The sequence below is a fragment of the Anguilla anguilla genome, chromosome 15, assembly GCF_013347855.1.
Source record: "Anguilla anguilla isolate fAngAng1 chromosome 15, fAngAng1.pri, whole genome shotgun sequence".
Taxonomy (NCBI): Eukaryota; Metazoa; Chordata; class Actinopteri; order Anguilliformes; family Anguillidae; genus Anguilla; species Anguilla anguilla.
Window position 1 is genome coordinate 30,468,260 of NC_049215.1, and position 25,322 is coordinate 30,493,581.

The window sequence follows — 25,322 nt, forward strand, 5'->3', positions numbered from 1 at the left end:
CATAAATCAAAAAAGGAAGTGGTTTAAATGTAACAGTAGTTAAATTTGTGTTCGGCATTTTTACACAAATGTCTTATTTTCCCTGTCTGAAAACAAGCACTTTCACGGTAGGCTACACTGCACGGTTAAAACTTCAGAGATCCGAAAAAACAATGCCAGGGGAAAGCGCTGCTATGTGTTTTGTTGGTCTCGGCGTTTTAAAAGCCCACTGGTCACCCTGTAATAAAATCCAAATCGCATAGATATGGTCTGCAGCTAGTTTTATATGCAGTTTTATGTTAATGAGCATACAACACGCACTCGCTCTCTTCCGCTCTCTCTCACTCTCTGTACCCTCTACTGCCTCTTTAAAAGGGTTGCTTACTGTAGCATCTGCCGATTAGGCGGATACGAGTCCCCGCCTTCTATGAACTAGCGACGCTTTCAAGCGTAGGCTGTGTCAAAATAGCACGCTCTCAGAACCAGGACATTTCATGTCCGACCTAACATAAACCTTGCTATTCTGTCGTTCATTATGTGATGGAGATGCCAGAGTAACTAGAATTTTTTGTTTGTTTGTTTTGTTTTTTTGGGGTGGCGAAATGGTTTGCATGGCAGATGAGTTTTCCGGACTATCCTAGCTTTTGCTTTCAAGCCGACATCGAAGGATTTCAGCACCACACATCCAAGTACAACCTGACACGGGCAGTGGATGTCTCTATGTTGTTTCATTGCCGGCCCTACCTGACAAGATGACGTTTTGGAGATTATTTAAACTGAGCGAGCTATTTGCACATGTGACACGCCCTTCTGATATTTTTGAAGATGTGAAACCCGTCTATAATAATAACAAAGAGGAACTGGGCTGGCCGGTCAGTAAAATACTGCAGCCCATGACGTTAAAAAAAGCTGTAGGTGCAGTTTGGTAATGTGTAGCCAGTAGCTAATAGTACAACATTTTAGACGAGCAATAGTTTTTGTCAAAATAGCGCCTTATCTTTGTTACAAGGCTTTGTTGGTCGAATGTATTCAACGTTCTCAAAACCCGGATTACACTGAAAGGGGTTTGTATGTTGCCTTACTGTTTTACGTTTCAACAACATCGACGATGATTTTATATACTGAAAGTGAACTTATAGCCAGTAGCCATTGTACATAGATCGAACCATTAAATGAATTCGAGATCATTCCCTTAGTCTAGATTTAACATAAGAAACTAACCAGCAACGTAAAGAAATTTATTTATTTATTTATTTATTAATTAATTAATTCATTCATTCATTCTGCGAGATACCATGGAAGCATTGGTCTAAGCCGAAATATACATTGTCATACATCAGGCTGAATAGACAGAGATGTCCTCGTTGGAGACGACGGGCTTCGGGTCCCTGAGGGACTTGCCCACTGACAACTGGATGTCCCATCTGCCGCGCGCTCTATGGGACGTTCCTCTTTGCAACTTGGCCATACCAGGTACACTGATTGTTTCTCATCTGTATTGTGCTGTTATCGTGCGTCGTATTAGGATTTAAAAAATTCGAATATTATCGTATGTATGTTTGTGGCGCCCCGTTTCTATATTGTAGAATTTCGTTATCGATTATGTCTTTTTGGGACTGACCGCATTACTGAATTATGCAGCTAGGTGTGTGAACTTGAAAGATAAGTGTGCTGTGGACAGTGCTTTAGGGCTTTAGGAAAAGTGAAATGGGGGTGTGAACATTAAAGAGGTGTTTGGTTTCATGCCTGAATACTGTCAGCAAAATTTATTCTCAAGGTCAATATTACAGTATGTTTCACTGGTGCTCTTCTCACCCTTCAACAACAACAACAAAAAAATCTCTGAAACTTAAAATCAATGTAATGAAGAGTAGCACTGTTATTACACAGTACAATGGATCGTCTGCTTAGAAACAACAATCTTTTAAAATTATAATAGTAAAATGTGGAGCAGGGATAAAATAATAGTGTTGAATGAATGGCAAAATATTCTGCATAAATTTTAGTTATGCATTCCTTTCTCTAAAAATGTAAATTTTACAGCTTGTACAACATAGGTAAGTGTGTGTGTGTGTGTGTGTGTGTTTGTGTGGGTATATAGTGTGTGTATATAGTGCCCTCCATAATTATTCACACCCTTGATAAAGTTGAGCAAAGAAGCTTATATAATAAACAATAAGAGGTATATATTTTTTCCAATTTATACTGGATTTTGACAAATTTTTGAGTTTGTCTTATTGGGGAACTGTATTTTGGTCTCCTGTGGCCTTATGTGTTGTATGTAAAATCTTTGGGTTGTCCATAATTGTGAAGAAAGGTAAAGAACTCTCAGAAAAACAAGACAGATGGTTGCCGACCTTCTGCCAACAGTCAGGAGATGGTCAGAAACAAATAAATAAAAGACTAAAGATACCACGTTCTAATCTTGCGTCAGTAAGGAAGACCTGTCTGGTAGAGGTAGACCTATGGTAGACCTGCCTGGTAGAGGTAGACCTATGGTAGACCTGCCTGGTTAGTGGAGGTAGACCTGTGGTTGACCTGTCTGGTAGAGGTAGACTTGTGGTAGACTTGTCTAGTAGAGGTAGACCTATGGTAGACCTGCCTGGTAGAGGTAGACCTGTGGTAGACCTGCCTGGTAGAGGTAGACCTGTGATTGACCTGTCTGGTAGAGGTAGACTTGTGGTAGACTTGTCTAGTAGAGGTAGACCTATGGTAGACCTGCCTGGTAGAGGTAGACCTGTGGTTGACCTGTCTGGTAGAGGTAGACCTATGGTAGACCTGCCTGGTAGAGGTAGACCTGTGGTAGACCTGCCTGGTAGAGGTAGACCTGTGGTAGACTTGTCTGGTAGTGGTAGACCTGTGGTAGACCTGTCTGGTAGAGGTAGACCTGTGGTTGACCTGTCTGGTAGTGGTAGACCTGGGGTAGACCTGCAAACGATACAGGTAGGCTCTGAGGACGCAAGTGCTTTTTCCCCCCCACGCGCAGTGAGTCACATGGTTTGGGAGGCAAAAGAAATCCAAGGGACTCATTCCAAGATCTACAAAACATTGTGCATCTTAGGGACACATACAGTCTCCAAATATTTTATCAGACACCGCCTCCATGGCAACAGGCTTTTTGGAATGGTTGCCAGAAAATAAAAAAGCCTTGATTAAGCCAGTCAACAAAAATACACTTCTGGGGTGTGTCTCCTGGGGCTCTTGTTAAGAATCGTGAACTGCAGCGAGTACTGAAACATTATGGCCAATAGCTTGATTCCCTGTACTCTTCAGTGTTATCCTTGCGAAGGCAGGGATCACAAAGTATCGGAAACAAGGTTTAGACACATTAGTTTTGTGAAATAAATGTATTATTTCAGAAAATTATTTAAGTCGTTTTCATTATGTTTCATGTTCGAAAGTGATAATAGCTCAGTACTTGTATTGTCTTTTTTGTGTATCTTTTTGAAGGATGTGAATAATTTTGGAGAGCACTTTATATCTAAAAATCAACTTGTTATATTTAGTATTACACATTTTTAGATCATTTTTCATAAGAGTTTGGGAGTGCATGCTTTGACACCTTTTTGTAAGAATGCGGCATGCTGGGAACCAGTGCGTGGACAAGCGTGTCTCTGTTTTGCAGGAAGCCACAACACTGTAACGTACTGCCTGGATAGGAACGACAGGTCCCCAGTAGACCTCACACAGCCAGACATGCTACGCAAGCTGGACAAGTACATGAAGCCCCTCATTCGCCCCTTTGTCTACAAGTGGGCGATTACGCAGGTAGGCAACGGTACAGGCAGGCGCCGAAAGTGAAACCTGTAATGACCCTTAATCAATGTGCCAACTCAGAGTCAGCCAAAGCAGGTGCCAAAGCAGGGGCATTTCCCTTGCAAATACAGTGCGGTGCATTTGCAGTGCACAGCATAATGAATTGCGCTGCACTGCAATTCATTAGGGAGTGCAGGTTAGTTACTAATATAACCTAGGGAACAGTGTGGAGGAAAACCTCTTCTTAGGTTTGGTGGGTAAGTCGGCGATGTAAGAATAAAAACTAGAAATTATGATTTCTTCTAATAACCTTTTTATTCTCTTCAATCAGTAATGTTTTTCATGTACGTAGGCCTACAAGAGGTCTCCAGTACCATAAAGACACATAGAGAGCTTCCTCGTATTATGTTTTACATCCTTTTTATACAACCAGATCTCCTCCTACCCTGATGTATCTTCCCTTTAAAATAACAAATCCCAGCCCAGGTCAAACTTATGTTTCACCAGTTAGTTTAACAATAACTATTATATAATCTTCAATTTTAATCAATGACAGATATTTCACTACACACACTTACAGAGGAATGTATATGCATGACTTGAATAACAAGTATTTGTCCTCATGATTAACAGTTGTTCAATCTTCCAGTTCCAAAGTACATGCACTTTAAATGCATTCACTACATTCTGTAATCCAAATGAAATATTTACTCATATACACACCACCATGTTCTAACAAACTATGTTTATATCATTACCGTTGCTGTTATTACTTTGATTTTCATTCATTTATTTCAATAGAATATAATCTATACATTTACTAGATATAGCAAATCAGTTCTTTCTAGGTCAGTATCCTTTCTCTTCTCTTGCAACTCAAAGGTCTTCTGCACAAGACTGTCTCCCCACAGGAGTTACTTACAAAATTAAATGTTAAATTAAAAGTAAATGTTTACAATTTTTCCTCCTGCAACTGGGGTTCAAAGATTCTCTAGGTAGTATGCATCAATGTACAAGGAGGCCACTGTCTTTCCTTAGTTACAAATTCTTAGACATAACACAGAATACCTACTGTTCTTCAGTGATCATCCCATAATCACATACATTTAAATATATTCTTGATCAGTACAATCTTTAATAAGAGGAAATGTAAAAACATTAAAAGAATGAAGGAGAAGCATACTTCCACAACAGATATAGGGCACATGCAATGGATGTGTTTGGCCTGTTTTTCTTAACCACTGCACGACAACGATGATGCGATGAAAACATTATTGTTCATTGTTAGGTGTCATTTTGTTATGTGGTTGCTGTGGCAATTCTATATGGATTGTTGCCTCTTTGGCACGTTGAGTGTAGGTGTTTTGTTGCTGGTGGTTGTTGTGTCATAATTCTTTCAACTAACAACTGCTGTTTGTTAACCCATTGAGGGGTACAGGGACATCAAACAAAGCATGTTTAATATTTGTTCCCGAATACTTTGAAAGTTTACCTAGAAACACTGTGGCCCTATTTATGCTGGTATTTTTTATGCAACATATATATCAGATTTCTTGACAAATCTAATGTGTGGCTCATTTTATGATCATGGCCCAAACGCGAGAAATTGACATGGGTTACGGGTAATTTTATAAATTTAAAATATCCCTTCTCTGGAGGCAGTTTGAGTCTAATTCTGACAGTAGTGGGTCTGAATGTGAATGCTCCAGCATGTGCTTCACATGTCAACAACGTGCAACTGACAAATAACATCCCACAATGATCTGGCTGGAGTCATGGGTCACCCTGTTGTAGAGCAGGTTGTCAGGTTGAATGGAACACTGAGCACAAGAACTATGAGACATGTGATCCCGGTATGAATGCTGGATATGTACAGAATTCCGCTTGTTGGCCGTATTGGATATGGGTTTAAATCGGGCCTATAATGTCTGAAAAAGGTCATCTGTCCTCTGCTAATGGCTTTAACCAGAGGAGAGACACTTTGTCTTCAACCAGCGGGAAGGAATCACTCAGAATTAATGAGCTGCAAGCTCAAATGGATGTTTTACAGAGGACTATTTCCTCTGTAAAAACATGCCCTTGAACTTGCTGCTCATTAATTCAGTGCTGATATTTCAGTGTTGATATTTGGCATTGTGTGTGTGTGTGTGTGTGTTTGTGTGTGTGTGTGTGTGTGTGTGTGTTTGTCTGGCTTGCATGGTTTTAAATGGGTGTGTGGCCTGATTAGAACCCATAGCCAAACCCACTTTTAAGGTCTGTGGTTACATATTAAATGTTTCCTTCCTGGAAAAACAGCACATCTGGAATTAGCAGTGGTGGACCACAAGTGCAGTTCAATATACTAACAGCATTAGCAACATTATAAAGTGACCTATGTTCTTAAATGCCTGGTACCTTTAATTGCACAGTTGGTCTGCCGAGGTCCATACACCTGGCCTTCCTGCTATGAAAGAGGAAACTGTGAAAACGAGACAGACCTGATAGTGGTAAAGCAAAACGGATTATAAAAGATTAGAAGAAAGTCGTCTACTCTGTTACTCAGTTTGATTGCTGTTCATTTGATATTGAAATTAATTTTTCATTGTAATTTTAAATGAACCGGTGTTGTAGTAATATGGAAAGTATATTAGCAAACATGTAAAGGTCTAAATAATCTGATCAGCCGCAAAACAGAAAAGGTAAGGTTAGCTTCATGCTACATGCAGCAGACTCCCCGAACAGAGGATTGGGACTGGTTAAAAGGCCAAAGTTTCTGACCCGATTTGCATTGACGTTTTGCATGTGGCATCTGTTTTGCATGCATGTGTGCATGCATTGTTTTGGTTAATTTGCTTTGTTCATTGAAATAAATATTGCACTATTCTCACCATTATAGTTAGCAGATGCACACTGAGTGATCTGGGGTATAAATTTTTAATCCTAATGTATATCACATGAATAGCGCGGAACACTCATTAACTATATATAAGGCTATATAATGCATTTTAAAAGGCAAGTCCTTCAATGATTGTGTATAGAAACCCTCTCTGAGAATAGGGTCATTTGGTAGATCATTGGTAAATAATTGCACCTACAGGCAAAGTTAATGCATATGCTCCTATTGTTTAATGAATACACCTGCTCCCATTGTTTAATGAATGCATATGCTCCTATTGTTTGTTAATGAGCACATATGTTTCTGTTGTTTAATGAATGTATGTGCTTCTGTTTTTAATGAGTGCATATGCTCCTATTGTTGTTTAATGAATACATATGCACTAGTGCTCTTTAGTGAATGCACATGCACGATTGCTGTTTCGTGAAAGCGCATGCACTATTGCTGTTTAATGAATGCACATGCATTATGGCTGTTTAGTGAATGCACATGGACTATTGCTGTTTAATGGATGCACATGCACTATTGCGCTCATATTGGTTTTTTAAAAGGGATGCAGTGTAAAGGAGCAGCTGGATGCAGGGGTGAGGTACTGTGACCTCAGGATCGCTCACCGCCCCAACGACCACTCCAATGACCTCTACTTCTACCACGGGGTGTACACAACCCTGACTGTGGAGGTAAGCAGTCGGACTGGGACTTGGACCCGCAGTATTGCATGAGGTGAGGGGAGACGCGCTGACCTGACACCGACTGTGACAGGTCAAACAGGACGGTGCGGTCGCGGTCAGAGACGTGAAATCGATCTTTTTAAAAGATCATTCTGGATAAGGACACAGACTCTCGTAGCCAGCTGGCGATCAGATAAAGCGATGAGGTTATTCTAGAATGGCTGAACCGAACGGGATTACTCGTCAGACAGCACCAGGATTTTTATCACGCTGCGGTATGCACGAGCATCCCTGTGCTTTTTATGTGACATTTTCTAAATGAAATAAATTAAATAAAACGGCTACTTGCTTTAAATAGTGGCGGGGGAAACTGATGCAGTTTTCTTTGCAGCACATCATAGTACACAGCACATACATTGTGGCATATTAAATGTTCCCGAATGTGCTCAGTTAAGAGCCAGATTGAGGAAATACAAGCGTAAGACTCCCCTGGTGGAACATTCCAGTGCTGAATAAGAGCATTATCCTCACAGCTGTGCATTTACATTTTAGCCTTTTCTCAGAACCTTTTATTCAGGGCAGCATTCACAGATTACACAGATATTTATTTATTTATTTATTTATTTATTTATTTATTTATTTATTTATTTATTTATTTATTTATTTATTTATTTATTTATTTATTTATTTATTTATTTATTTATTTATTTATTTATAGCTTGATATTTCACTGATGCAATTCGGGTTAAATGCTTTGCTCAGGGTTACTACAACAGCACACCGGCTGGGAAATTAAGTCAACACCTTTCAGTTACAGACGCAGTTCCCCGACCATTATGTTACAGTGCCACCTGATACAGACTCACAGTACAGGAAGCCAGCGTCTTGTGGCAGGGTTGCCCAGCAACCTCATTCCTGGCTGAAATTTCAGCATGGTGTTCTACAGGCCCTTTCATACTGTGTTCTACAGGAAAATTTACACTGTGTCTCAGAGGCCATTTCATGCTCATGTTTTTGCAGACCGTTCTAAAGGAGATTCGAGAGTGGCTGGATTCTCACCCCAGGGAGGTGGTCATCTTGTCCTTCAGCCACTTCCAGGGCCTAAACCAGGAGCTGCACCACCTGCTCATAGAAACCATAAAGAATGTGTTCGTTACGAAGCTCTGTCCAAAAAAGGTAGGCTTGATCTGGGTCCACGTTCATTTTTATTGGTAATGGATTTCCCATGTAGCTTGCGAGATAAATATTCATCAATAAAGTGGATGTTTGTGAGGATGCTGGGTGGCACAGTCTGTTAAGGCACCACACTGGTGCATGGGTGAACCCCATGGGTCTTAGATGGAATCCAGACAGTTACGGTGGTGACTGTGGCCAGTACTACCATTAGGTGATGCACAGTTGGTGATTGTGTCGCCAGGGTATGGGAGGGTTCAGTAAGCTGGTGATCTGTGTTTGTCACTTCCTATTGTTCTCTGCAAATAAACAAGTACGGAAAACAATATATGCAGGGACGAATGAATCAAGAAATCAATGCAAACATAACCATTTTGTCAGATTTTATCCATGAATTCATTTCTGGATACATTAATTTATTTTTACATTTTTCTTGAATTTTTTGTATTCACTCATTCATTCATTCATTCATTTATTGAGTCATTTATTTATTTTGAATTTTAAAATGTAACTAGCAGACATCGTTATAGGGGGTAAACTTACGTGCCTAACGTTATGTATATCTGACGATTCTAAGGCTGGGTGTTTATTATTAAACCAGTAAAATGTTGTTGTGAAAGATAATGGCTGCCTAACCCCCGGCACCCTGGAGCCAGTCTGATTCGCCCTTTGCGCCCATCAGGAGCCGACGCACCTGGGCCACCTGTGGCAGCTGGGTTACCAAGTGATCGTCTCGTACGATCACACCATCCTGAACCGCCACGACGAGCTCTGGGCCCCCATCCCGTACTGGTGGGCCAACAAGTGCAAGGCGGAGCTCCTGGTCGAGGAGCTGGAGTGCAGGAAGCGACGCGGTCGCCCAGGTAACCGAGGCCGGAACCCCCGGGTGCATTGAGGGTCGGTTTCCGTGGCGACGGCGATTTGGAATGGAATGGTTTCGGGAACGGACTGGACGAGACGAGCTTTCCACGCAAGGTCGAACAAAGCGAGTGTGGTCCTGCCTGCGCCCCAAATTAAATGACTGGCAGCTCATCTCAGGCCATGCTAATTACGTCACCAGTTAGTGTGGACCGTGGGCGTCAAGGATCAAGGATACAGTGTTTTATTGCTGAAACAAAAACCTGCACTCACACTGGCCCTTCATGGATACGATTGGACACCCCCTGGTCAGGACACATTAATGACTTGAACTGAACAGGCAACAGCTAATTCAAGATGGGTGCTAGCTGCTCTAGCTAACATTAGCTAGACCTTTCATTCATTAAAAAAGCTGAAGGCCAGAGCGGTAGCTTAGCAAGTTGAATTGTTGGTTGGTAAAATTATTTTATGTAATGTTCTTAACCTAGCTAACTGTACGGGAACTATTTGTTTACATTTAAAACATAACCCGATACCTGGTAAAATTATTACGACCTGTGTTGCATACAAGGCCGCTGTTACTGGTTGAGATTCAATGTGAGAGTAACAGTCCATTATGTACACTTGGTATTACTTAGGGTTTTAATTACTTTTAATTAATCAATATTAAAGGTAATTTACAGGCCTAATTAAAAAATTGCTAGATGACATTGACAAGCTAGTTGAATAGTCTACACAAGCGTTACAGCTGTGGTAGGGGACACAAATCCTGCACAAGTCCTCATACTGGGGGGGGGGGGGGGGGCACACACGTTGCCCCACGCCCCAGCACTGACGCTTGTTTATGTGTTTTCTCACAGGGGGGTTCTTTGTCGCTGGTATCAACCTGACAGAAGATCTCAAATACATCTGCTCTCACCCCACTGAGTCATTGAAGGACCTGGTGATGTCCACGTACCCTGACCTGCTGGAGTGGGTCAAGGCCCAGGCTCCAGGTTCCAGCCAAGGATCTGTCAACATCATCGCAGGGGATTTTGTAACGGAGAGTGAACTGGTGCCAGTAGTCATTGCACTCAATGAGAATCTGCTGAAATGGACACCGTGACCCTGATTCGGACTGCACTCGTAGAACTTTTGGACTCACATTTGGACTCTTTATATGTAGATGGAGAGAACAGTCGTGTTTTGAATTACAGCATGAAAACCCAAAATTTAACATTGTAATTCAGCATCTTTTTTGGGCAGTAACTAGCTAGTGTGTTTATACTTAAATTATAATAGCATTTTGATTTTAATTTATGCATTTTTTAGGTATAATGGGCCTAATTTATCATGCGCTCAAATTTAATCGTAAAGTCTGGATGTGCACTTTTTCACAGAATATTTATGATTGCTACTGACTCTGCATACACACATTTTATTGTGATGGAAATGTGTCCTTGCATTAGTTTTTAATGGAAATGTGTCCTTGCATTAGTTTTTTTAATTTTTTTTTTAAACTATTTTTCTCCTCAATTAGGAATGCCTAATGTGAATTTTGAGCTGGTCCCATCTTTATGTTATGGAGGTCCCAAAATACATGGGTGAGCACGTTAGTCCCCCCTGCAGCTAGAGGGCAGCATTAGGATCAGCTGAAGGCTCAGGAATGCAGGCTGCAGGTTGCCTGACTGACCTGTGTTTTATGCGCAGACTGTTTTATGGGGGAATTCCCTTTGAGATGGCAACTTTCCCGTGGTGATGGCGTTGATGATTGTTCGGAAACTTCCGGAGCCTTCATCCACGGTTCAAACAGTTGAAATGTGGGTCTGCTAGGGTCACACCTCTGCACTCCACACAAGTGCCTCTCCACTCTGCACCACTCAACATTCAAGCACAATATGCGATGGCTTTATCAGCCTCTACAATAACATTGTAGAGTGGGCTAAAATCGCACTTAGGAGAGTTAATCAACACCTACTCAGTACTCCCTAATGCCAGTACCTTTTGGCTGATGTGAAGAAGTTTTAAAAAGGAAGCCCAGAAGTCGTAAAAACTTTTTATTGTAACATAATTAGACGTTTTTATTCCTCATCGCCTCGTATTATGACTTTGGATGACAGAACTGTTTGTAGTAGTTCCATGAATTCATATGCACAATATTTCACAAAAGTAACTTTTGTGAAATTAGCTGCTTCTCACCTCAGCCAATCTGAAATTACTAATGGTTACAGGGAAAACATTGGGGGTGATCATTTTTGCCGCCCAGGGATATACCAAAATACTGAGGCCTCCGTCTTCTCGGTAATGCTGACTACTTTCACCCAGAGCTGAGATACGGTGTGCGTGTGCTTCAGTGCAGTGTGCAGGGAAAATATTTTGTGCTGTCGCCCACCAGCACTTGGCACTATTGACAGGAGCAGTGTTTTGTTGTGATGCCATAGTTTGGGCACCCCTTTAATTTTCTAACGGGTTAAATACAGGTTTTTACTCGTACTGGTTACTTGTAAACATGCATCACAATTTGTCTGAGTTACTGTACGCATTCGGAAAGCTGGGAAGCGCGTACAGACTGTCATGCAGCTTGGCTCACAGAGTCCTATTTTATGAGTTTCATGACTTCTTATTTTCATTTACAGATGAACTGTCAGGCACAATTAAGTTATTTGTATATTTACTGTGTTTGTGCAGCACATATACTTACGTATAGTATAATAATGTATGAAAACAGACCTGTGCTTTTAGCACTTTCGATGAATGTGATTACCTTGTGAATATTTATGATAAACAAACAGGGTTGTATATCTACACTGTATATCTATGATCACTTCATAATTAAGGCCCAGTATGTGCAGTGGTTTTTAAATGGCATTTTAAACGTATTTCAAAGTTAATTGGCTGTGTTTTAACTATAACAAGGGGGCTGGTGTACAGTTTACTGGCTGAAGAATTTGAGCTCATTTGAGGAAAACAAGGGTTTTTGGGAAATTGTATTAACTAGATGGGTGATTGAACAGACACAAACCGTGGGGGAAGGAATCCAGTCTTATTCACAGTCACAGTGTATTAGCACACTTTGCACAAAACAGTACAGCAGCGTACACAATAGCACAAAGCTAGTTGCACTGAGCACAAATGTGTCTTCCTGGTGAACCAAGAAATAATTTGCATGAAGCAAGATAATACATATACCAGTATAAACAAAGAAGCCTAATACTCTTAAAGGACTCTTGTGTGGATATCTGTGCGGACATTTGCACAGACCTTGAGCGGATATCCGCTTTGAATTCTGAAAATGATGCTTAGTATAAAAACCGCCAAAACCTTTTGGGAAAACATGTTTGTAGCCTGTATTTAGATACACAATTCCTTGAATGTGTAATGTCCAACAATCAGACCCGAGTCTGCATGGTTTTCCCAGTCAATTCTGTGCATCTTCCTCAATGCATGACCTAGTTATTCGGGAAAAGTTGTTTACAAGTCTCCCAAGTATGACTGAATGTTTTGAAGTTTTGCATTAAAGTTGGCATTGAACACATGACATACATCTTTGTTTCCTTGGTGTTTTGGTCTAACGTTGTGTCAGAACCACAACAAGGGGACATGTTTTATAAGAGGTGGACACATTGGTAACAGGTTAGTTCACATCCCGATCAGGGCCTTTCTGTGTGGAGTTTGCATGTTCTCCCTGTATCTGTTTGGGTTTCCTTTGGGTACTCTGGCTTCCTCCCACTGTTCAAAGATATGCAGGTCAAACTAATCGGAGAGTGTAAATTTCCTTTAGTTATGACGGTGTGAGTGAATAGTGTTTGTGCCCTGTGATGGATTTGGGACCTGATCAGGGTGCATTCCTGCCTCTGGCCCAATGGCAATGCATGCTGAGACAGGCTAGGCTGCAGCACCCCCCCCCCCCCCCCCCCCCCCAGTCATTGTGGATTAAATAAAACAAATCTGATGTCAATCTTATTCTTTGACTGAAAGAAACAGAAAGCAACATTATTCAAGTTACTGCTGACTGAAATATTTTCTAAAGCACAAATTTGTACCTAATTTGTACCTAACAACCTAACAATCATTTTAGATTCAGTTTTGTCTTTTGTTGTGTTTGCCGTCATCGGGACAAAGTTTCAGGTCTAACATCAGGGATAAGAGAATGCATGAAATACAATTACAGTTGACTGCTGTGCCTAGAAAATTCAAATCCAAAGTTGCTTCTCTCACAAAAGAACAAGGTAGCACTGCCAACAAATAAAGTTTCCGAAACCAGATTGCTTACATTGCATACATTTATTTATTAAATAATATGTACAATGTAAGTAATTTGGTTTTTTAAACTTTGTTTGTGAAGTGCTACCTTTTTCTTTTTTATATGAAGAAACAACCTTGGATTTGAGTTGTAACAGTTTGCAGACTCTTGGGGTTCAGGGGATTCAGCCGTGAAATTAGCCACCCTACGCTCTGTGATTTTTTTCGACCCAGAGGTTTGTCTCTGCAGTATATTTTCGTGAATGACGTGCTAAAATCTTAACACTTTATGTACCGCAGACCAGGACTCAACCCTGGGCACATCCCCCTGTGAGGTGCATCAATGCGACTAAGTATCACAGATCTCTACCTAAAATGGTAAAAATAAATATTGTTAATTGATTGTCATTAACAGTTAATGGTCATTGAATGGTTGTAATGTGTATAGCAGAAGCCAAATTGATGATAGTAATTTTGGCATAAAAAAATCTTGGTTAGGACTTTATTCTGGGAACTTGGGAAGCCGGTCTTATATCTTCCTAAGACCAAGCAATTAATTAAATAATATTTTGAAAATATTTTCTTTGCAACATATTTGTCCTCCATCCCGACCTGGGCCTTTCTGTGTGAAGTTTACATGTTCTGTCCATGTGAGTTTCCTTCGGGTACTCCGGTTTCCTCCCACAGTTCAAAGACATGTAGGTAGGACCCCCCCCCCCCCCCCCCCCCGTGACTATAGATAATGAATGGATGGATATTTTGTCCTCAAAGTATTATGTAAAAAAAAAAAAAAATGTTAGAATAAAATTTTAGAAATGGTCCATAACAGTTTTAATCAATCTGCGTTTCATGTAAGTATCTTTGTACCTGCACTTTGATAATGTTGTTGGTAATAAGCAGAATGAATGCAGCAAACAAGCTTAACAAGTTTCAACACCTTTAGCCCTTGCTTGGCAGGGAGAGAACGCATTAACATACCGGGTGCATATTTTAGAAGAAATAATGTTCAAGGTGCAATTTTTATTTTATTTTGTTTCATTTTATTTTACTAATCTGTGTATTTTGGCATCTAAAATAAAGGAAACAATATTTTTAAAATGTAAAAAACAAGTATTACAATATTGCAAACGCGAACACATAGATACTACGTTGGATAGATATGTAGATATGTCGCCTGTCTATAGCCTTCTAGATAGGCATATTGTAAAGTCAGAAGTGGTGAATAGATAAACTTAACCGCTAATAGAAAGTACCAAGAATGTGTATATTTTCATTTCAAGAAAACACAAGAAATCATGGACGGTCCCTAACGTTCAGACAGTCCTTGAAAAACTGAATACGGGTTTAAATCGTATGAAGGATTAATCAAGTGTAAAACGACTTTAGCTACGTCACGTGATGGATACACAGTTCCCTATTCTTTTATATATACTGCGGAAGCATTGCATGTTTGTCTGTTTATCCGTGGTTTATAGACACAGCCTGTCTGTCACAATATCCTAAGCTAAACATCGCGCTGTGAACGGTAAGAACAAGTATGCTGTTTTGGATCAAACTAGTATTGCTTAATGTGAGCTCGTAACGCCGAATAGATGTTCCTACTTTTTTAGATATTGTGTGCAATAACACTGAAGATGTTTTTTAAAATCATGAACTCAGGGCATGGAAGATGACGTGGTAGACGCTAACATTATTAGCAAAACACAGGACCGTGCCAACTGGATGTCCCAACTACCCCAGAGTCTGTGGGATGTACCCCTGTACAACCTCGCTCTCCCAGGTAGGTAGAGTGGATGCAAATAGCATTCTGACATCTCTGTGCCCCAATGCAGTGTTTACAGATGTTACCAAATATTTTGCAATGTCATTAGTCATCAGTCATGTGAGATTCTACCAGGATAAACAAATTTTACACGCCGACGTATAGGCGTGCTACTCCTTATACTGAATCGTACCAAGTTATTATAATGTGTAGTACAATGTTCCTCATTGAAAAAACGCGGGACGTAATTTGTTCCGTAGTCAGTCTAACTACACAAAGTTCCATACACACAAAGTAATTCCACAATTGTGAGTATAACGTAATCATGAATGAAATTAAACCATTTTGACGCGAAACAGCTGAGAGACGCATGCTACCAGTGCGTGATAAAGCCGCTAATGTCGTCAACTGTCGTTGTTTTCTATCCTTATGCGGTTTTAAATGTCTGTCCAAATTTTCTGATTGGTGGGGGGTTTCCATATTTTTTCTGCATTGAAGGTGGCAACCCTAAAGGTACATGCGCAGGCAAAACACTGGAACAGTCCTGATCACGTGTGTTTTCTTTTCATTTAGACAGGGCTCTGTTGAATTTTTAAAATCACATTTACAAAACTTTTTAAATTACTAAATCACAATGGAAAGTGACATGCCCTTATATATTGTCCGGATCTGTTCTAGGCAGCCATGACACCATGACCTACTGCTTAGATCGGGAATCTCCATTGTCGGTGTCAAACCCCCTTGTGCTGAAAATACTGGACTGCATTATCCCCTGCATCACCCGTCCATGTCTGTACAAGTGGGGCACCACCCAGGTCAGCCCCTATGAAATCCAAACATTTTTGTTTCAGTATAATTGATGAAAACGTTATCACCATAATAACAACACAGTGTAGTTACATTTGCAGCATGAGATATATTATTGCATTTTTTTTCCCCTGGAGTATTTTGATCAATTTTGAGTTTAAAGTTTAAGTGCACTGTACAAGTACTTGTCTTAAGTGTGTAAGTGTGTGTGTGTGTGTGTGTTTGTGTGTGTGTGCATGAGTGTATGTGCACACCTGTATGAGATGGAGAGAGAGATAGATACTGATGGAACTTTCCCTTAACTCTTCTCATTCAGCTGCAGGCAGTCTCAGCCCAGCTGGACATTGGGATCAGATATTTTGATCTCAGGATCGCCCATAAGGAGGGTGACACCACCGACGCTCTGTATTTTGCCCATGGGATTTACACCCTCCTGACTGTGAAGGTGAGCTGCGCCATGGTCATGTGCTGAGTCATGTGACTGTCACAATGATGTATCACGCTTTTGCCATTCAAGTAATAAGATTTGTGTTTTATTTATACATTACATATAATAGAGCCTTGAGATCCTTCACAATTACATGCATGAGATTTGTGCATGTTATTTTTTGTGTAAAGCGTGAAAATCGCCATCTTGCATCAGATGAACGCTAAGGAAATAATAAGCGTTCTCGTGTTTGCTGTACAGGAAACACTCAGGGACATCGCGAAGTGGCTCAGCTGCCACCCGAAGGAGGTGGTGATCCTCGCCTGCTCCGTGTTTGAAGGACTGACCCCTGACCTGCACCAAGACACCATTCTCTTCATGAAGAACCTGTTTGGAAGAAAGATCTTCCCAAATATAAGTGAGGTGTGAGACACTGACAAGCTGTCTGTGGGGCCCTGGACCTGTATGGAAGCCATTTGTTGCCTGAATTTAAAAAAAAAAAGTGTTTCTCTGTAATTTATTTTATTTTATTTTTTTTAAACAAATTTACCAATGAAAAATTAACTTTTATTAATTAATAAATGGGTTCATTCTGACCTAGATTTATATCTATTTAATATGTATGTAAATATATTGTTTTCAACGAGGTGGGCCTGGAGCTTTAGAACTCCAGCAACAGAGTAAAGTGCTTAGGATAAATATTGATTGTATTCAGACCAGAACACCAACAAGGACAAAGCACTGGAGGTCATCGACCTTTAACCTTTGGCCTTGCTGCGTGACGGCAGATTTCTTTCTATGACTGTTTTCAGGAACCTGCCACCCTGAGAATGTTGTGGAAGCTGGGTTGCCAGGTCATCATCTCCTATGACGACCCAGCAGCCTCTGGCCACGAGGAGCTGTGGCCAAATATCCCGTACTGGTGGGCGGACCAAGTGGACCCCAAAGCGGTCCTCTCCTATCTGGACGAACAGAAACAGCTGGGGAGGCCAGGTTGGTCAGAATTCATTTTCTGTCAGACATTAGTAAAGGGAGCATCTGCACAACAATGAAAATACACCCAGAGATGCAACAGAGATGAAACTGTAAAAAAAAAAAAAACTTTTGGCACAGAAAAAGATGACTTGCAATCTCAGTGTGCTGAAGTTTTTCTTTATCCTGCACATCAGCCGTTTGAATTCAGCATGTACAATTCATCTTGCAGTTCAAAGATTGCTGTGCTGTATTTTTATCTTGTATTTCTAAAAACATAAAAATGAAAAAAGTAATTTAAAAAATACAACAGATAATTTGTACCTGGAAACGATAAAACATTACTCAAGCTCTGATATGTATTAATTTCAAGAAAATACTTGCAATTCAGATTCACTTACTGAATCTTGTGCATGCGCTGGCATAATTGTCACAGTAACCTGAGACTAAAAGATATTTCAAAGCAAGGTTATCTGCTACTTTGGCCCTTTTAGCACTGATGCTCCACTGAAGTGGAATCATTGGAGCAGCTTGAAAACAGTTAGAAAACATAAAAACACTGGTGGGTCATTAAGCTCTCACTGAGTGCAGTGTCAAACAGAGATCCTCTGTTCTGTGTGGTCCTCGCTCTAGGGTCTGAGTTATTTTTGGTTATATTAAGTTATATTAAGCTTCCTTTTTTTAAACTTACAAAATTACCTTGGATTTCTGTACAGTTGACATTACTGTAACTCTTAGGCTGTCTGTTGGCAATAGTTTCGTCTTTGTGCATTGCAGAGGGATTTTTTGTGGCAGGCCTCAACCTCACTGAAGACACCCAGTACATCCTTACCCATCCCTGTCAGTCCATGAAAACACTGACACTGCGGAATTACCGTCTGTTTTTGGACTGGGTTCAGAAGCAGGCTCCTGGGCCGGGCAAGACCTGTCTGAATATCATCTGCGCGGATTTCGTCGGCAATAGTGATTTTATTTCCGTTGTCATTGACCTCAATAAGAAGCTTGCTGCACGACTGACCTCATGATGCGATGCCAAGATAATTCTGTATTTCTGAGTGTTCGGTTATTGACACACAGCTGAGTGAGATGGTGCTTGAATTCAAAGTGATACAAAGTGGTTGAATTCACAGCATCAACAGTACTGATGTTTATTTTTCACAGTACAGGCCTAGACAACAGTCCTGCTGTTTGGCATTTGTGTGGCAACACAGTTTTAGAACGAGACCTTTGGTTTGGCCATGTTTTGAAGCTTCACAGAGCACTTATGAATATTTTTTTATTATTAACTGAGGCCATAAACCACAGGGATAAAACATTTATGCACCTCATAGCAATAACCCAGACACTGGAATTTACTATTCGATGTGCTTCACTGAAATCTGTGATAAATGTGTTACCTCTTGTTCCTGTCAGTATTTTTTTATCTAAGTTTACATTCTCTCTTTTTTAAGTACAATAAGCACATCTGTGCAGTAAATGTTAATTGCTTCATTTATACTTTTTTGCTCTTTGTTTTATGTTTTAATCCTTGTTTAAGTGTAACTGACTTTAATCACATTGAGAAAAATCGTTTGCTTAATATGCCAAGTGAAATACATTATTTTATATAATATTATTGTCTTGTTTTCAATTTTGAGCGCAAGCATTATTTCACAGATTAATGTAAACGTTTTGACGCTTAATTTGTGTGCTCTTTGTAGACGCACCCTTATCAGGCGATACCATTAAATTGCTTTGAAAGGGGACGTAAAATCAATTAATGTTTTAAAGTTTAAAGTTTGCTCACCGATAACATGGTAAGAAAAATCATAATTAAAAATATACTAGCCTTATAGTTTATTTTGTCACATTCTACAAAACTCTGCCTGAGTGATGCCTTTTGCGTCACTGGCTCAGCCTCACACACAATCTTAATACCAACCCCCCACAAAATTCTGAGATACCCCTACCCAGGGTGGAACAAAATACGACGATGTTTTTTCATAACTTTCACATGTCTTCATGAAATGGATGGTCGTAAAAAAAGAGTTCACTGCAAAAGTAATTTAATTTATCAATGATGAGAATCGGCACAGGCAAAAAAGTGCGAAAATACTTCACCTGAAAGAGGGAATACTGAATTAATCCCATGTAATTTACCTACTGGGTGTATTTAGTTCATATTTGCCCTCAAATCGTGCCCCTACACCGCAAAGCAACCTCTGCCTTTTCGGTACTAAATGGCTGTAAGTGTTTCCTTAAATGACATATGCACTTTCTTTGTTTTTGCAAAAAATGACCTGGAGCTACAGAGAAATTAGACAAATGTTTCAAGCTCTATTTTTTTTTTCAATCGGGGTTCGTGACGACCGTCTGCGTGCAGATTGTAGCCTAGGAATACTCACGAGGTATCTGGAAGAACGAGTTTCAGCGAACACAAGACATGCAATGTATACCACTTTAACCCTTCAGCGTGTAAGATCATGTTATTAGATCATAATATGTTATCAGAATATTATCAACGGAACATTCGAATACTGATGTAACAATAACTACTGGTAAATGAGAGCAACTGAATTCTAGAACACTGACACAGAATTCAACATTGAACAACATTCTAAAAAACCGACTATTCAAAGGGTTAAAGGTGACGTTGCTTCCTCATTTCCGCAACTTCCTGAAACATTCTTTAAATACATCTACATAAGTGATCTTGCGGCTCCATGCAACAACGGGATACCAGAGCCCGACTCCCGAACGCGCGCAGTCATGCTCTAGGCTGGTCAAGATTCCAGAATGAATCACTTTACTTTCAAAATAGTACATAGGCTATACTGTAGTTTGAGAATTTGCGGGGATCTGCCCCAATAGAAGTATACCATCATAAAGACCAACTCGAAGCATTCTGCACAGGTAATTAATGTCAATGCTGATTTAGGCAATTGACTTTTACTATTATTTTATGAAAGGTCACTGGCTGAGTGTACCAACTAAACCGATATTTACGTTTTGTCGTTGTGTTTAAAAAAAAAAAAAAAAAAGCTTGCAGTGAAATCAGAATGGTAGATTTAGTGTTCTCATTTTAAGATAATGTATGATAATAAAGAAAATGCGCCTTCCATCTCATAGGCATCTGAAAATGGCTTTGTCTGCTGTGGATGACCAGAATTATGAGGACTGGATGTCAACACTCTCGCCAAAACTGTTGGACATCCCCCTCTACAACCTTGCCATTCCAGGTAAAAAATAAAATAAAAATTGTGCACATCTATAAGATGAATTTAACGATATAGCATTTAGCATACGTTTCCCTATAATTGATTCATATGACATTTCATTTCTTTCGTTTTTACTGCACATGAGCCTACACACTTCCTAACTGCACAGACGAGAAAGAGAGCTTGTTTTGGTTCTCTGTAAATGGGGACTTCCTGGTTTAAGCACCCCCTTGCTGCTTACCAGGTGCATTTCTGGCCGACTTAAGGACACGTTTTCAACATAGTATATCTCCGTAAACTTAATGGCATATAGTACTGCAGTTAGCAGTACGTGTCTAGTACTGTGGTTAGCGGTCTGCGTCTAGCACTATAGCTAGCAGTATGCGTGGAGTACTGTGGTTACATGCCTAATCCTGTGATTAGCAGCACGTGTCTAGTCGATTTTGAAGCCGCAACACACGAGAACAGATGACTCTGACGCTATGACTCATAACCAGCTGAGTACCATTAACATACCATTAAGAAATGGTGTGAATGTGTACCTGAGGGATAAACAGTGATTTAAAGGTAAGCTGGCAGGGTGAAGTACTAACCCAAGCGCTGAACAGAGCCAAAGAGAAGGATAGCGAACGGTGATGGAAATGTCCCCCCCCGCCCCCTTTTAAGGTGATATCATTTTTTCTCTCTCGCAGGCAGCCATGATGCTATGAGCTATTGCCTCGACATCACTTCCCCTTTGGTGAGATCTGAGTCGGACTCGTTCAGACTGGTGGACAAGTTCTTCTACTGCCTCACACGTCCCATCATCTACAGATGGGCAACAACACAGGTCTGCGTCTTTTTAACATTTTTACATTTTTTTATTTGGCATCTCAAATCCTACATGAATTCGGAATGTCCAATCCGCAAACTATGTGCAGGCATGCTCATATACTAGTTCCCTACTGCCGGCAATCCGCGGTTTCCCTCCGAAAACTCACGGCTGCCCAGCCAGCTGCTTCTTTTCACGCCACAGCCAGAAGTCAGGCATACGCAGAGCCGGGCTGGAGGAGACCCAATCATACACGTGTGCAGAGAGCTACTGTAGGCACGGGCGTCCAGATGGCCTACAAACTGTATCCCTCCCATATCCCTGAGCGGCGCCAAAACCAATTATACACCGCCCCGGTGGGACTCCTGGCCACAGTTGGGACTGGCACGGGTGCCCACCCTGGCGCCACACGCGGGCGGCTCTTTTACCGAGCGGGCGACCCAGTGGCCTGCGCCTTTTTTGACATTACGCATTTAGCAGCTACTACCTGTTCTTTTGTCAGTGCCACTGTGGGGTATACAGGGAGTACAAACTGATTCAGCCCTATTGCACTGCAGAATTCCTTCGATATTTTGAGAACGATCCCAATAAGGAACACTGGGCGATACTTGCAATGCTTGCAATGAGGAAATTTCGTGTTAAAATAACACATTTATTAGCGGGAAGGTAAAAACTGGAATTGCCGGTCATGTCAAATTCATTTTGTCACCTCTGTGAAACTGGCAACAGGAGAGAGATGTTGTGGAACAGCTGAAGGAAGGAATTCGATACTTTGACCTCCGGATTGCCTCCAAACAACAACAAGATCCCTTTGACAAACTGTACTTCACTCACGTCATCTACACGTCATCGACAGTGCTGGTGAGTCCGACGCCCGCGACCTGGCACGTTGGAATGGGAATGGCGGGAATGCCATCCGTCAAGTTATGGGCAACCTGTACCTACAGTATTTTTGTTTTGCACTTTTCACAGTGAGTTTGCAAATTCTCCCAGGGAGTGTGCTGCTTTTGCAACTTTCACAGACAGTTTGCAATTTTAACAGATAGTTTGGCACTTTTTCACAGGGTGTTTGCCACTTTTCACAGGTTATTTGGCACTTTTCACTGAGAGTTTGCCACATTCCTAACACATTGGTTTTCCAAACTAAATAACTCCAGTGATCATAGATCTTCACTCCTTACAAACATTGACTTCTGGATATATTTGGAGATTTATAATGTGGTTGTTTGACGTTGTATGAGGTATGCCCTGCCACTCTCTAATTTACCTGCCATCCCAATTATCTGAAAATATTTGAATGAAAATCCTCTGGATGACGATGCTTGCTAAAGAAATGACCCATGGAAATAAGAGGTTGGGCAGGTAAATCTTTTGTTGATGTCCAGCTGTTTACAGATGTATGGTTTTTTAATATAAATTTTTTTTTTTTGCAGGAAACTCTGGAGAAAATTGCAGCATGGCTTGACTCCCACCCAAAGGAGGTTGTTATTTTAGCATGCAGCCATTTTGAAGGCCTAAGTGAAGAGCGTCACGAGAGGTTCATTTTTAATTTGAAGAGGATTTTTGGCCAAAAGCTCTGTCCACGTACGGTGAGCCCTCAGATCAAATTTAAAACGTCCAAGTTTCTCAAAGCTCTGAAAGAAAACCAAAACCAAAAAGCAATGATGACAGTGGCAAGCCCCCCCCACCCACGTCTACTATCTCGCCTTCCCTCAAGATCAGTTATTCAGCCTTTGCAGTAGATTTGCATCCGTAGAGTTTTGTAGCATTGCTAGTTATATTTGTTACGTGCAACAGGAACACATCACCTGTGGTATGTCATATAGTAAACGTAGTCTGTTGTCAGTACTGCCATATATGTGAAGTTGAGGGGACTTCACCAGCGGTCTGTACTGCCTTGAACGCGGCGGTGGTAAACGTCCCGTCTTCCTGTTCGCTCAGGGCTCTGACCTGACCCTGAGGGGTCTGTGGGGGTCGCGGTACCAGGTCGTGCTGTCCTACGATGACGACGCCGTCGCGAGTCACCTGGAACTCTGGCCAGGCATTCCTTATTGGTGGGCCAACAAGCGGACCGCGCCAGAAGTGGTTAGCTACCTGGACCAGCAGAAGGAGAAGGGACGGCCAGGTGAGGACCCCTACGAGCGCGATTGAATGCTTGGGTTGCTGGGACCGTGTCCCTGTGGACCAGTGAAAGCTTGCCGTTTCTGGCGGGAAGTGCCCGGTGAAGCATTTAGAAATGAGGTCTAGAAACATTTCTATATTCTATACTTCTTCACGTTTTAACCATTTGAAGAGTAGGTGTATTGCAATGTTTTTTTTTCTGAATTCCAAGTGTTCTAGAACTCCGTTGCTCTGAATTACCAGTAGTGATTGTTACATCAGCATTAGAATGTTCAGTTAAGAACATTCTAATCGCATATTTGCGATCTGAGACCTTGGGGACTGTAAACATTAAAAGCTTTAACACAGCACTGGCCCACAGCTCTTTCAGATATATTCACAGCCTGGGGTGCCTCATATAATTTTCAAATGCTCCTATGTTTAAAGGGGTAATTTCTTTTCAACTGTTTTATGCCAAGGGTTGGAAACATTTTTTGTGTGCATTTTTGGCAGCCTAGGGATGAAATCAAAGAGTTCCCTTCAGCCCAATTTGGATGCATTAGGTAAACAGCAGTTTTAAGTCCACGAGGGACGCCGACTGTGTTGTGCGTGCGACTAAAACCGCTACTCCTTTCCCTCGTCCCCATCCCTGTAGAGGAGTTTTTCGTGGCGGGTCTGAACCTGACGGCGGAAAGGCGCTACATGGCGCTGCACAGTTCCCTGCGGAAGCTCACCCTGGAGAACGAGGCGTGTCTGATGGACTGGCTGCAGCTCCAGAGCCCCGGCACGCGCTCCGACAGCCTCAACGTCGTCGCCGGAGACTTCGTGGGGACCGTCCCCTTCTGCGGCCTCGTGATCGCACTCAACGAAAAACTGGCCCGGACTGCGTGCGCCGAGCCCGTCCCGTAAGCCCAGCGACTCCCGACCCTGTTCCTGTAGGTTTGCACTGCAACCCCAACAGAGCACACCTCATTCAACAGCTGGATATCTCATTGAGCTGCTACTCAGGTGTGCCAAATTAGGGTAGAACTCAAAACCTACCGGTTGGTCGATAATCCAGTAACAGGGTTGGGAACCACTGCTGTAGACAGAGCCTCATTCTGTGTCTTACTAAGGACTGAAGAGCCTGCTTTCTGCTTAATGTCCTATAACGAAGGGTGGATTTCTTTTGGGTGTTTTCAGGTTGTATTCAGGCACTGGCACTCAGTAGATTTTATAGCTCGTTTTCCATATCTGCAGCTGATTAACATCTTGATGATGAAATGATCTATTCCATTCCCTTCCATTCTTATCCATTGCTGTTCAGAAGAATCTGACTATCCTGCTAGTTTCAGCGCAGCTCATCACAATGACCAGAAGAACAATATATTTTATCTATGCAGCAAATTGTGAGATGCGTTTCTGCTCTTTTCAATGTTGTAATGTGGTAGAAATCAATGGAGTGGGTCATATTCCAAAATTAATACTACCTCTAATGTGCACATGTATAGAAGACCACGGTCTGTGTATTAATAGCTGTTCTCGAACAGGTACCCTGCTCAAAGTTGGCTTGCCCCAGAGTTCCCTGGGTGTGTATTTGGGTGGCCAGAATATAGCAGCATAAACTGAAGTGTGCTTTACCCATGTTTGCTGCCTCTCTGCGGTTTGTGGATATTTGAATCCACCTCTTTAAAATTCTCAAGACATCAGGATAAGGTCAGTAATAAAACACAG

General features: G+C 41.3%; 3 protein-coding genes across 5 annotated transcripts; all 3 read left to right on the forward strand.

Moving 5' to 3' along the window:
* The first annotated feature begins 364 nt into the window (after positions 1-364).
* plcxd1 (phosphatidylinositol-specific phospholipase C, X domain containing 1) lies at positions 365-12,833 on the forward strand. The gene is made up of 7 exons (XM_035394419.1): positions 365-1,043; positions 1,320-1,452; positions 3,605-3,747; positions 7,162-7,290; positions 8,302-8,457; positions 9,137-9,317; positions 10,173-12,833. Exons 2-7 carry the CDS (start codon positions 1,335-1,337, stop codon positions 10,415-10,417), a joined length of 972 nt encoding a protein of 323 aa, XP_035250310.1. The 5' UTR covers positions 365-1,043; positions 1,320-1,334; the 3' UTR covers positions 10,418-12,833.
* Positions 12,834-14,833: 2,000 nt separating this feature from the next.
* Positions 14,834-19,257, forward strand: LOC118214253 (PI-PLC X domain-containing protein 1-like). 2 transcript variants are annotated; one of them, XM_035394067.1, is made up of 7 exons: positions 14,834-15,058; positions 15,193-15,313; positions 15,974-16,110; positions 16,419-16,547; positions 16,791-16,952; positions 17,342-17,522; positions 18,279-19,257. In XM_035394067.1, exons 2-7 carry the CDS (start codon positions 15,196-15,198, stop codon positions 18,524-18,526), a joined length of 975 nt encoding a protein of 324 aa, XP_035249958.1. In that variant the 5' UTR covers positions 14,834-15,058; positions 15,193-15,195; the 3' UTR covers positions 18,527-19,257. The 2 variants fall into 2 exon arrangements, with proteins under 2 accessions (XP_035249958.1, XP_035249959.1); XM_035394068.1 differs by lacking the exon at positions 14,834-15,058 and having other exon boundaries at positions 15,978-16,110.
* Positions 19,258-19,500: 243 nt separating this feature from the next.
* Positions 19,501-25,087, forward strand: LOC118214255 (PI-PLC X domain-containing protein 1-like). 2 transcript variants are annotated; one of them, XM_035394070.1, is made up of 7 exons: positions 19,501-19,726; positions 20,610-20,719; positions 21,391-21,527; positions 22,239-22,370; positions 22,943-23,098; positions 23,451-23,634; positions 24,265-25,087. In XM_035394070.1, exons 2-7 carry the CDS (start codon positions 20,620-20,622, stop codon positions 24,516-24,518), a joined length of 963 nt encoding a protein of 320 aa, XP_035249961.1. In that variant the 5' UTR covers positions 19,501-19,726; positions 20,610-20,619; the 3' UTR covers positions 24,519-25,087. The 2 variants fall into 2 exon arrangements, with proteins under 2 accessions (XP_035249961.1, XP_035249960.1); XM_035394069.1 differs by lacking the exon at positions 19,501-19,726 and adding an exon at positions 19,816-20,393.
* The last annotated feature ends 235 nt before the right edge of the window (positions 25,088-25,322 follow it).